This window comes from Amphibalanus amphitrite, unplaced genomic scaffold, assembly GCF_019059575.1.
Source record: "Amphibalanus amphitrite isolate SeventyFive unplaced genomic scaffold, NRLGWU_Aamphi_draft 000133F_arrow, whole genome shotgun sequence".
Lineage (NCBI taxonomy): Eukaryota > Metazoa > Arthropoda > Thecostraca > Balanomorpha > Balanidae > Amphibalanus > Amphibalanus amphitrite.
In genome coordinates, this window is record NW_024881628.1 from 542,403 (window position 1) to 555,465 (window position 13,063).

The window sequence follows — 13,063 nt, forward strand, 5'->3', positions numbered from 1 at the left end:
GGTCCCTGAGCTGGCGTCAGAGGGCCATGCCCTTGCGTCAAACGGCTCTCCGAAGGCTCTAAAGGGTCCTTAGCTGGTGTCAGAGGGCCCCCAGCTGGTGCCAGATGACCCACAGCTGGCGCCAAATGTCCATCAGAAGGCCTCAAACGGTCCTCAGCTGGAGTCCAACGGTCCTCAGCTGGCGTCAAGCGGCCCTTAAAAAGCCTCAAAGGGTCCTTAGAAAGCCTCAAGGGGCCCTTAGAAGACCTCAATGGGCCCTCAGAAGGCCTTAAAGAGCGTCAAAGGACCTTGAGCTAGCGTCAGAGGACCCCCCAGCTTATGTCAGAGGGCCCTGAGCTAGCGTCAAACTTAAAGTGCCCTTAGCTGGTGTCAGAGGGCCCCAGTTGGTGTCAGAGGGTCATCTATTGGCGTCTAATGGCCATCAGAAGGCCCAAAAACGATCCTCAGCTGGCGTCCAACGGTCCTCAGCTGACGTCAAGAGGCCCTCAAAAGGCCTCAAAGGCCCCTCGACTGCTCAAAGGGCCCTTAGAAGGCCTCAATGGGAACTCAAGAGACGTTAAACGGCCCTCAAAAGGCTTGAAAGGACCATCTGCTGATGGCAAAGGGCTCGCACCTGAGTCAATAAGAGCCTTGTCAAAAACGGACCTGAGAAGCCTTGCCGGCCCTGGTTATCTGCGGGACTCCTACACTTACCTGAGTGGCCCCCGTTTACTGAGGGGCCCGGGTTATAGATGGGGTCCCTGGTTACTTGAGGGGCGCCTGGTTACCAGAGGGGCCCATGGTCACCTGGTGGGCCCCTGATCAATTGAAAACCCCTGGTCATCTGAAACGCCCCTGATTACCTAAAGGGTCCCTAATCACTTGGATTCAGTGACATAGCAAGGGAGCGAGGGGGTACGTGCCCGTTCTCGGGTTTAGGGTTCCTTCGAAACCGAGGGGCGCTGCAGCGCCAGTTGGTAGCAGAGGGTTCGCGCTGGCCGCACGTCAACTCGGAAGGACACCACAGGGCTTGTGGGGGGACGTTATTGGCTCCTATGTAGCCACAATTATCTTCATAAAGGCCCAATGCCGGTTTCTGAGAGACCTCACCGGCCGCTCAGGGCCCTAGTAACGGCCAACGAGGGATTGGCTGCTATGGCTCCACATCCGTCTGTGATAGACACACGGTCCACACCAGTGTTTCTAAAGGCACCCACAACGGCAACTGCGAGGCCCCTCGCCCCACATCCAAGGGACCCCCACCAGCGCATCTTAAGGGCCTACATCGGCGGCTCTGAGAGTCCCCCACCGACGCCTCTGCGGGCCACGTACACAGTGACTCTGAGGGCCTCTTACCAACCTCTGAGTGTCATTGCCAGCCTATGACGGGCCACTTTCCACTTGCAGGCCATTTTGCAGGGCCACACACATGCCAATGATGGCCCCACCACTCACCAGTGTCTCTAAGCCCTAAGACCCCGCAACGGTGCCTGTGAGGACCCAACACCAGCGCATCTGACGGCCTTTCACTGGCACCTCTGAGCGCGCCACACACCGGTGACTCTGAGGAGCTCGCTCGCTTCGCTCGCTCGTAAAATACCATGTAAATTAGGCATTAGTGTACATTAGGCACACTCCTCGGGCATAAATGATACTTTTGCTTGCCCATTTTCCACACTTTCTCATGCAAAGACCGTTTTAAAGAGACCCGTCTGCCAGTGAGACTGGGCCCACCGTGCCTCCCTCCTCCCATCGAAAGGTCCTGGATACATAATGCCTGAGCTGACCCCGGGCCCCCGGGTGACTCGCGGGCCCGGGGTAGCAGGTGACCCCCTCTTGGGCGAAATTCTGGGTACGTGTCCGACATGCATCGTACATAGTCCTGTTGATTTGATTCATTGGTTAAACATTAAATATAAGTTATAAGCTGGATCTCTATTCTCTAGTCTGTGATCCCGCATCGTATCAGATATAATGACATTTCATGTCGATGTGCCTAAAAAAATATGCGAATATACGTAAAAAAGGAGTGCTGCTCCCGCTCCTACACATCCGGGCCAAACAGTGACCGGCCCCTGCTTCTAGCCACCCGGGGCCGGTCGGCCGGCCGGCAGTCAGTCGCTGCCCGGGGCTGATTTCTGAGGGACTTGTAAAAATGTTTATTAATGAAATGTTTTACGTAATAAATTAGATTATTAGGTGTATGCACCGGCTCTGAGCCGCATTTGAGAAAAAAACATGCTAGCGTAAAAATATATATGTTTTGAAAATTAAGCTAGTACCGAAATAATTGTTTTACCATGCATTGACAAACCAATTGCTCAAGCTTCAAACCAACCTAAACATAGCCCCGTGAGCCGTATTTTTTTTTTTTGGGGGGGGGGGGGCCCTTCGGCATGGGGGGCCCAGTTCGAAGGTCGTGCCCCCCCCATTCAAAAATCCTGTGTGCGCGCCTGGCATTGCAGAGGATCCAGTGTCGGTCAAAACTATGACGTTTGAGTGTGGGTCAGGTGATGAAGCTTTTAACGTCGATTTTTTGTTCAAAATCGAACAAGTTGCGGACGCAAGTGACTATATCACTGAGTACTCGTTTCACCCAATCGTTTGTGACCTATCGCCTATCTTATAACTCCCATGACAAAGATGACGCACCCCAGCTCCCATCTATCGTTCGACAGTGAAAAACAGCAGTATTCTACGTCCTGCTATCCTTGCCAGACAATCCACCCTCCTCCCTCCCTTCGACTCAGACCCACCTGGCTTCTGGCCGGCGCCCGTCGGCTGCGACAGCGCCACCAGGTTGTGTGTGGAGGCGCGCACGGGCGACGGCCGCGGCGCGGCGGTGGTCAGAGACACACCGGCCCCGCCGCCGGCCGTGCTGCTGCTGCTGCTAGTGCCGCTGCTGCTGGCGGCTGACCAGCTGCTGGAGGTCAGCCACGCCTGCCGGGGAGAGAGGGCTAGTGTGATGGGAGTCTGGATCGTGTGGGTGAGGGATGTATGTAAATGAAGGGTGGTGAAGGCATGAGGGCTCACGAAAAGTGCTACATATATTGAGCTAAAGCCAGATGGATAAAACTATACTGAAATCTGAAGTGATTTCTTTTAGCTTCTTTTATACCTATGCCAAAACTTGTCCATACAACTAAGAAAAAAAAACTGTAAATACACCAACTGTTTGTCTCAGAGCCACAATACACACTCTGTACCCCATATTACAGAGCAGCCCCACACAACCTGACCGCTGTCATCAGCTACCCCTGGACGACACACTGACCGTGGTGGCCGGCGGGGCCGACTCCTCTGACTTGGTCAGGTTGATAGCTCCATGGTGGTGCTGCTGGGAAGGGCCAGAACCCTGTTTGCCGCCTCCTCCGCCCATCGGGGCGCCACCAGGCGGCTGCTGCGGGACAGAATGAGCATGAATGGGGGCCATGATTGTTGCAGGAAGTTTAGGGGTTTTACAACCCGTCCTACATTAAATTCATAATGCATGTGATGCTATATGATACAGATATACTAAGTACTGGAATACAATATATTTGAGGTATTTTGAGACATTTTGGGCTTTGGGAAGACGGTATCCTCCTAAATCCCAGGATTTAGGCAGACTGCATTGACAGCCTGGACAAATACTTAGGCAGACTGCATTGACAGACTGAACAAGAGAGGACTTCTTTCTGTTCAAGACATCTATCTATTTATGGAGTCAACTGTTTTTTCCCAGTCTGCAATAACTCTTGGTCAAAACATGGCAGGATGGTTGTAAGGCTTACAAAAATAATGACTCCTAAGAGATGACACATGCATATCAAGGTTAAGTGTGTCAAACAAGATCATCATCACAACTTTTAAAGTTCCTTCCCATACTTTTCTTAACCCGCGCCCCACTGGGGTCTGCGTATAACACGCCCTACTGGGGGGGGGGGGGCTCTCCATAGCCCCCCCCCCCCCTCCTAACTCCGAAACTACTGGGCCGATCGTCAAAATTCAAACGGCGTCCGATAGCCCCGGAAAAACTGTCGAGCGAAACCTAATTTCATTGACCTCGAGGTCACCGATGACGTCACAGGTCAGGTCAAAGTAAAAATTATTAGCATTTTGGCTTGTTCACATTTTGGGCTCTGGCCGCTGTCTTACAAGTCAGATCAGGCTCATTTTTGGTTTCCACACTCGTGAACAGATGCTCTAGATACCTTGAGGGTACCTCAAGGTACCCTCAAGGTACCTTGAGGGTACCTTGAGGGCACCAAACTTGTACTTTGATTTTCGGGTCAGGGTCATGTCATCACAGGTCACGGAAATATTATATCATGCGTCGGTCACGTGACACATGTTTTATGGTCCATTTAGGCCATAGATTTCGAAATTGATGTCGTCTGTGTCATTCGAGGTCATTTTGAGTCGAATTTAGCTTCGGTCAGGTCACTTTCAGGTCAAAAAAGTCAAATTTTGAAGTTAAAATTTTTCAACAAAAAAGGTGTCTATTGGATGCAGTTTGAGCTCAGGAATACGATGGTGCTATTTATATTGGTGTACGATGTCAAATACGTACTGAAAAATTGATTTGAAAAATTAATAATTGTGAATTTTTTTGCAATAATGCGTATCACTTGGCCATTTTTGAAGATATTTAGCTAGAACTTGCTAGAGTTAGTCATAAGCATGCGTTCTGTCACATATTCCGTTTTTTTTTTTCGAAAAGTTAAAGACTTTTTGAAAAAAATATAAAAATATAAATTTAGAATATTATTATATCAAATTTTCGAAATTTTCAAAATTTTGAAAATCCGAGATAGCAGTTTGATAGCGCAGTCAATTCTGAGTCCTTTCATGCAAAGAAATTGGATCTAGCTTAAAAACTGAGCTCTTGGGAGCGATTGCCGTGGTTCAATGTTTTGCGTCGAAATCGGCCGAACATGACGTCACTCTGACGTCATTTCCGGCCGACCTATGGTAGCTACGAAGTTCAAATTTCGACACACGGTGTCAAATTGATGCAGCCGAAGGTACTGAAAGTTTGGCGTCGATACGTCAAGTGGTTTGGAAGTTATTGCAGAAAAACGGGAGGGGGGCTATGAATAGCCCCCCCCCCCCAGTGGGGCGCGGGTTAAAATATGGATGGGCAAGCAATGATAACATCACAAATACTAGTGCTAATCTGGTGATATGAAGTGCTGCTAACTGGCTGTGTCTGAGATTATGCACTGTTTCACCAGGGAAGTAAATAATCATATACCTATATGAGGAGCCCCAAGACAAGGAGACTGTTCCTGCCCCACACCTAACTTCCTCTACACTTATCCATACCTACTCCTCCCATTTAAAAATGGCTTCCATTGCTCCTCCTAACTCCTCTCACCACACCACCACTATTCTCCTCTTTCCTCATCCCAAACAAAAGTTTCCTTCCTGGAGGAGGCTATTGTAGACAGATGGCTGAAAAATGACAATAATTTAGTGGCATGAAAGCATCAGTGGGGTTAGAGGAGGATAAGGCAAAGGTGTTTTCAAATAGCATTTCATTTTTTCCATAAGTTCTTATGTAAAAATGATGTCTATCTCAAAAACAATATTGGTGAGTCATAAATTGTCTACTGTACTGCCTGCACACAGCTAATATTAATAGGTATCCTCTTGCTCTTCTAAACCCCTCAAAACTTATCTTTTTTGGGAGGTACAATGGTCAATGGGAACCCAGACTGGAAAACATCCATACACTACACCAGGGCCCTGTTCATGAAGTCTGCGGTTGCTGCGGCCGGCCGCAGGTTGAGGTTCTAAGCCCCGCCCATTTTTGAAACGTCATCACTCACTCGGCCGCAGCAGCGTTCCATGAACAGCGTCTGCTGCCGAAATAGTTTCCGACAATTGTTTACAACTGACGCACACCGCTAGATAATTTGTTTACAAAACCGTCTCCATGACAACACGGCTTGCGCCAATTTGACTTCAGTGCAACCAGTTCAGTGCAATTAGTTTTCTTGCAGCTCGGCGGTCGCTGGATTGCGGCCGCAGCAAGGTGACGTCATACATTCGTCATACTACATCAGCTTTTTCGTGACATAACAACCCGGCTGACCGCAGCGACCGCAGCGGCCGCAGCGACCGCCGGGGTTCATGAACAGGGCCCAGATGCCTATGAGACACCTGCGTGCCAAAGTTTAGCACAAGTGATTTTGGGTAACGGTAGCGCAGGCGTCACCGATAGCTTCGGCGGCGTAAACCAGGGTGCGTAAACAGTCAAGGTGGGTGTATTGTAAGTATATTGACATAGATATGGTAGCACTGTTAAATTATATGACGTCATTGGAGTATGAAAAAGTCTCTAGAACGTGTCAGGGAGGACAAATAAGGGAGACCGGGATTCAGCCGGTCCCAGCGGGACACAATGGGACTCGGCCGGTACCAGCAGGACACAATGAGACTCGGCTTGTCACAGCGGGACACAATGGGACTCGGCCGGTCCCAGTGGGACATATTGGGACTCAGCCGACTAACGCGGGGCATAGTGGGACTCGGCCCACAATGGGACTCGACCGGTCCCAGCAGGACACAATGAGACTCGGCTTGTCACAGCGGGACACAATGGGACTCGACCGGTCCCAGCGGGACATATTGGGACTCAGCCGGCTACCGCGGGACATAGTGGGACTCGGCCGGTCCCAGCGGGACACAATGGGATTCGGCCGGTCCCAGCGGGACACAATGGGATTCGGCCGGTCCCAGCGGGACACAATGGGATTCGGCCGGCCCCAGCGGGACACAATGGGACTCGGCCGGTCCCAGCAGGACACAATGAGACTCGGCCGGTTGCAGCGGGACACAATGGGATTCGGACGGTCACAGCGGGACACAATGGGACTCGGCCGGTCCCAGCAGGACACAATGAGACACGGCTTGTCACAGCGGGACACAATGGGACTCGACCGGTCCCAGCGGGACATATTGGGACTCAGCCGACTACCGCGGGACATAGTGGGACTCGGCCGGTCCCAGCGGGACACAATGGGATCCGGCCGGTCACAGCGGGACACAATGGGATTCGGCCGGTCCCAGCAGGACACAATGGGACTCGACTTGTCTCAGCGGGACACAATGGGACTCGGCCGGTCCCAGCAGGACACAATGGGACTCGAATTGTCTCAGCGGGACACAATGGGACTCGGCCGGTCACAGCGGGACACAATGGGACTCGGCCGGTCCCAGCAGGACACAATGAGACTCGGCTTGTCACAGCGGGACACAATGGGACTCGGCCGGTCCCAGCAGGACACAATGGGATTCGGCCGGTCACAGCGGGACACAATGGGACTCGGCCGGTCCCAGCAGGACACAATGAGACTCGGCTTGTCACAGCGGGACACAATGGGACTCGGCCGGTCCCAGCGGGACACAATGGGATTCGGCCGGTCACAGCGGGACACAATGGGACTCGGCCGGTCCCAGCAGGACACAATGAGACTCGGCTTGTCACAGCGGGACACAATGGGACTCGGCCGGTCCCAGCGGGACACAATGGGATTCGGCCGGTCCCAGCGGGACACAATGGGACTCGGCCGGTCCCAGCGGGACACAATGGGATTCGGCCGGTCACAGCGGGACACAATGGGACTCGGCCGGTCCCAGCAGGACACAATGGGACTCGACTTGTCTCAGCGGGACACAATGGGACTCGGCCGGTCCCAGCAGGACACAATGGGACTCAAATTGTCTCAGCGGGACACAATGGGACTCGGCCGGTCCCAGCGGAACAAAGTGGGACTCAGCCGACTACCGCGGGACATGGTGGGACTCGGCCGGTCCCAGCGGGACACAATGGGATTCGGCCGGTCCCAGCGGGACACAATGGGACTCGGCCGGTCCCAGCAGGACACAATGAGACTCGGCTTGTCACAGCGGGACACAATGGACTCGGCCGGTCCCAGCGGGACACAATGGGATTCGGCCGGTCACAGCGGGACACAATGGGACTCGGCCGGTCCCAGCGGGACACAATGGGATTCGGTCGGTCACAGCGGGATGTATTGTACTAGAAAGAGATCGAATAAAAGTAAAGCGTTTATCGATTTCAACTCAATACGAAATTCGCCATGAACTCAACAATTACGCTTCTACAATTGCTTCACTCCACTCCATATCAATAAATCCACTTTCCTTCGTTCATCTGCCGCTCCCCCCTCGCCGCCGCGCTGCTCCTCCAAATTGCCGTTCTTACATTTTTGAATCACGCGGCATATGACATGTGCATATTCACTCCGGCACCTCATAATTAGTGAATGACCTAAATCATGTAGGCACTTCTAATTACTAACATAGTTTGATAATAGAAATAACTCCACATTCCCCCCTGATCTCCGATCATTAAATTGTATGTAGACAACGTTGGAGCAGCGCTATACAACAGCGCGCGTGGGCAGACTTCAGAGGCAAATACTACAATGTCCTTGCCGGGTCCTCACGCTACACGTCTTTGCTGGCATCTGTCTGACGACGGCTGAGGCCGGGCTGTCCGCACTCTCAGTCTCGTTGACCTCAGCCGCTGTGGCCTGAGACACTTCACACTCGAGCTGGGAGGCACCATCAGCGTCATTTATCTGCTCGCAGCCTCCTGTCGTTCTTGGAGCTGGTATCTGGATCAGCCATGACTCCTCTGCGTCTTCTCCGGGCTCTTCTCGTTCATACTTGGGCTCCGACTCCTGAGTGCAGTCTGTTGAAGCTTGGCGCAGATCGCGCACATGACGAGGAATGCTGTCGACTTCCACGGTCTGGGCCGACACCACTTTGGTGACCGTTCCCACTGAACTGGGTACGTCACATCGTGTGTTGGGATCTCGAACCCACACGCGATCTCCCAAGCTGAACCGACACACGACTACACCAGGATCGCTGGAGTTCTCGTCGATTCCACGTATTTTCACTTCATATCGGTATATTTGATTCGCCGGAGCAGATTCAGCACTGACGTCGTCCTTGGGTGTCACGTTATACCAGTACAGTGCCTCCTGCACTGAGCAGCTTGAGCGGGCTACAATACACTTCACTGTCCGGTGGCACCGCTCCACTATCCCATTTCCAGAGGGTCGGTGGGCGCTTCGAAATCGCATGGTCACGCCCCATCGCTCGCTGAATTCGGAGAAGGCACGACTACGGAATGCCGCTGCGTTGTCCGTTAAGATTTCTCGCGGCGCTCCTCGTTCAAAGAATATCTGCTCCAGCTGTTCGATGACGCTGCTGCTGTCCTGCCTCTTCAACTTCCGCCACACAGCAAAGCGAGATGGGCCGTTATCTATCACCGTCAGATACTGGCCGCCGTTCACATGTGTTATGTCCATGCTCAGCCGTGTCCACGTTTCCGGAACGCTGAGATCTCCCTTACACCACCTGACTGGAGCTGGATCCAACGACAGGCACTGCTGACACTGATGGACGACGGCGCGCACCTGGCTCTTGGTGACTGCTGGTACGGACTTCTTGCAGAAGTAGAAGGTGCGCCGTATCCCAGGGTGCCCAGTCGAGTCATGTATGCGCCGGATCTCATCTGAGTTGTCATGACTTGCTGCGGCGGCGGCTACACCACCGTCACTTCGCTGGTCGGCGCCACCGACTTCAACACGGACAGCAGAGCCGTCTGATGTCGGAGCGAGCCACTTCTGCGGCACTCTGGTGAGGGCGTCAGCTCTGTTCTCTCTGGACGTGACGAAGCTCACGTCTACCTGGAGACCGTATTCCTCCACCGTGCTTCTGATGGTCTCCAGTCGCCGACGAATCAGCATCTCCCCCGCCGCTTTCGTTTTCACTCTTGCTTTTCCTGAAATCGCATCGCTCAGCCAGTGGTAGACTGTCCGCGAGTCTGTCATCAGTTTCACTGTTTTGACTCCCCATGGAATCACGAGATTGATGCCTTTTAGTGCTGCATCTAGCTCAGCCATATTTATATGGGCGCACTCGTCACGTCTTAGCCAACATGCGTCTTCAACCACTCCTCCCCCGATCTGTACCACAGCACCTAGGGCCAGGGAGCTCGCATCTACCCATACTGTTGCGTCTTCTCCATCCACGTCCCATCTGCCGCGTGCTGGGTCTGCTGCATCCACTCGCTGCATGACTTCTTCCAACATCTTCAGTATCTTCGGGTCCGTCACCGGTTCATCCCACGACGTTGTAGTCGCATTCGCCACTCTCTTCATGAAGGAGGCAGCCGGCCTCAGCCAGCCGCAGACCGGAAGGTGACTGACGAGCCGACCACATAGCGAGAACAGAGCCCGCTTTGTCAGTGGCTCTGGGACGTCTCCGACAGTGTTGTCTCGTCTCCAGACCAGATGACCGTCCCCCTCCTGTACCCGAAGTCCAAGGACACGGGTACCGCCAGAGAGGCGCTCCGGGGGCTTGCAGTCCAAGCCATGCTTCTTGAGGTGCGCCACAACACGCTCCGCCGGAACAGCACTCTCATCGACAAAGATGTCGTCGATGTATGCTGAAGTAGCGCGTCTGATGTCTGCGTCCCAGCTCAGGATAGTGGCCAACACCTTCTTCAGCACCAGAGGCCCGACGCTCAAACCAAAGCCAAGACGCGTAAGACTATACCGTCTGCCATGGAAGACAACTGTTTGATAGGGCCAAAGTGACTCGTCTACGTGCACTTGCAAGTATGCTTTTCGGAGGTCGATCATGGCTCCATCAGTGCCCCTTTTCCTCCACTCGCGCAGTTTCTCGGCGCACACGTCTGCGTCTGCGGTATGCGCATCAACGAACGAATTCAGCTGTCTGAAGTCTAGAACTGGTCTCACCTTCTCCTTGTTCCGATTCAGCACCGCCATGAGAGGAATTGTTCCCTTCGGCGGCCCCTGTTTCTCTTCATCGTACGGCTCGAGCCAACCGTTTTCCACCCACTGTTTCAGCTCCTCTTCATATTCCTCACGGCTCTCTGGCGGTATTTTATACTCCGACACGGTGTCCCTCAGCGCCTCAGGTGCCGAGCCATCCGCCCACTTCCAGCTCATAGTCCACTTCTTATCCTTTTCATCGTAACTTGCTTGAAAATCTGCCTCATCAACATGCACTTTCACACGGCTCTCATTCCCACTCAGACCAGTTTCCATGTTTGTCTGTTCCGGGTTCATCACTCCTTGTTTCAACGGTTCCGATTCTGTCAGCTCTGGTTCTGTCGGTTCTGGTTTTGTCAGTTGAACGGCAGCACAGTTGAGCTCACCTCCGAACTGCACTTGACTGGAGTTTACCAGCGTAACTCCTCCCAATGCCTCAATGCCGTCCATGCCAAGCACAAGATCAAAACCCAATGGCTTCTCCATCACCACTAGGACATCAAGATCAGCAGCAGCACCGTTCGGAAGACACACTCGAATAGGTCCACTGCCGTCACATTGGTACCGTTCGCCGCTTACAGTTCTCACATTGATTCTTCTCTTGGTCCAGCCGGGACAGAAGGACTGATCAACAATACTGCGGGAACATCCAGAGTCGACCAGCGCCAAGCCGCTGGTGCCATTGACCTCTAATTGTCTTGTAGGGAGGGCGCCGCTTAGCGCGGAGAGGAGGCTGGCGCTGACGTCTCCCCTCCCTGCCTGTTTTCCGGACAGTGAGCCATCGTGTGACCCGACTTCTGACACCGGAAGCAGACTACCTGTCGGCAGAGGCGTGCGATATGCCCCTCTTCTCCACATCGGTAGCACTTCACTGGTCCACGAGTCTCACCACGCTGGCGCTTGTCGCTAGTAGCACCACGCCAAGTCTGACGAGTCTGAACCGCCGCGGCGGTGTCGCAGTCGTCCGCCAGCAGCGCCCGCGCACGGCCGAGCACTTCACTCAGGGTTAGCGACTCGATACGGGTCCCAGCTCTCATAGTCTGACGCACAGAGTCCGGCAGACCGGCCACAAAGGCACATATCAGACCAGTATCAGGGATTCCTCCGAACAACAGAGCTAGCCGTTTAAGCTCAGAAAGATAGACATCGACGGACTCACCAGCACGGAGTCTCCTGGAGATGAACTGGTCATAAGCCGTGAACTTGTCAGCTGCGAATGCCGTTCGCAGCGCCTCTTTTATCCGACTCGCATCGGCCTTGTCCTCTTCACTGAGCTGCTGGTAAACGTTAAATGCGCCACCAGTTAGACGAAGCGGAATAACGTTTTCCAACTCTGTCACTGACCTCAGTCTGCAGGTGAGTTCCACTTTTTCCAGCCACTCGAGCACTGGTTGTCTTCCATCGAATTCTGGGATGATCCTCAAATCGAAAGTATTTGTGTCCATTTTGAAGCGAGCCGAAATAGCTTGTATTGTACTAGAAAGAGATCGAATAAAAGTAAAGCGTTTATCGATTTCAACTCAATACGAAATTCGCCATGAACTCAACAATTACGCTTCTACAATTGCTTCACTCCACTCCATATCAATAAATCCACTTTCCTTCGTTCATCTGCCGCTCCCCCCTCGCCGCCGCGCTGCTCCTCCAAATTGCCGTTCTTACATTTTTGAATCACGCGGCATATGACATGTGCATATTCACTCCGGCACCTCATAATTAGTGAATGACCTAAATCATGTAGGCACTTCTAATTACTAACATAGTTTGATAATAGAAATAACTCCACACGGGACACAATGGGACTCGACCGGTCCCGCTGGGACCGGTCGAGTCCCATTGTGTCCCGCTGTGACAAGCCGAGGTAGTCGGATGAGTCCCAATATGGCCCGCGGTAGTCGGCCGAGTCCCACTCTGTCCTGCTGGGACCGGCCGAGTCCCACTATGTCCCGCGGTAGTCAGCTGAGTCCCAATATGTCCCGCTGGGACCGGCCGAGTCCCATTATGTCCCGCGGTAGTCGGCTGAGTCCCACTTTGTTCCGCTGAGACCGGCCGAGTCCCATTGTGTCCCGCTGAGACAATTCGAGTCCCATTGTGTCCTGCTGGGACCGGCCGAGTCCCACTATGTCCCGCGGTAGTCGGCTGAGTCCCAATATGTCCCGCTGGGACCGGTCGAGTCCCATTGTGTCCCGCTGTCACAAGCCGAGTGTCATTGTGTCCTGCTGGGACCGGCCGAGTCCCATTGTGTCCCGCTGTGACCGGCC

At 53.3% G+C, this 13,063-nt stretch overlaps 1 protein-coding gene across 2 annotated transcripts in view; it reads right to left on the reverse strand.

Moving 5' to 3' along the window:
- LOC122382091 (histone deacetylase complex subunit SAP130-like) overlaps positions 1–13,063 on the reverse strand; it is a 33,897-nt gene that overhangs the window by 15,835 nt on the left and 4,999 nt on the right. The window contains exons 2-3 of one of the 2 annotated variants that reach the window (XM_043367012.1): positions 3,254–3,376; positions 2,736–2,919 (exon numbers count right to left, since the gene is read on the reverse strand). In XM_043367012.1, coding sequence (XP_043222947.1) covers positions 2,736–2,919; positions 3,254–3,376 — 307 coding nt within the window. Of the gene's footprint in view, positions 1–2,735; positions 2,920–3,253; positions 3,380–13,063 lie in introns of both variants that reach the window. The other variant, XM_043367011.1, reaches the window with a different exon arrangement.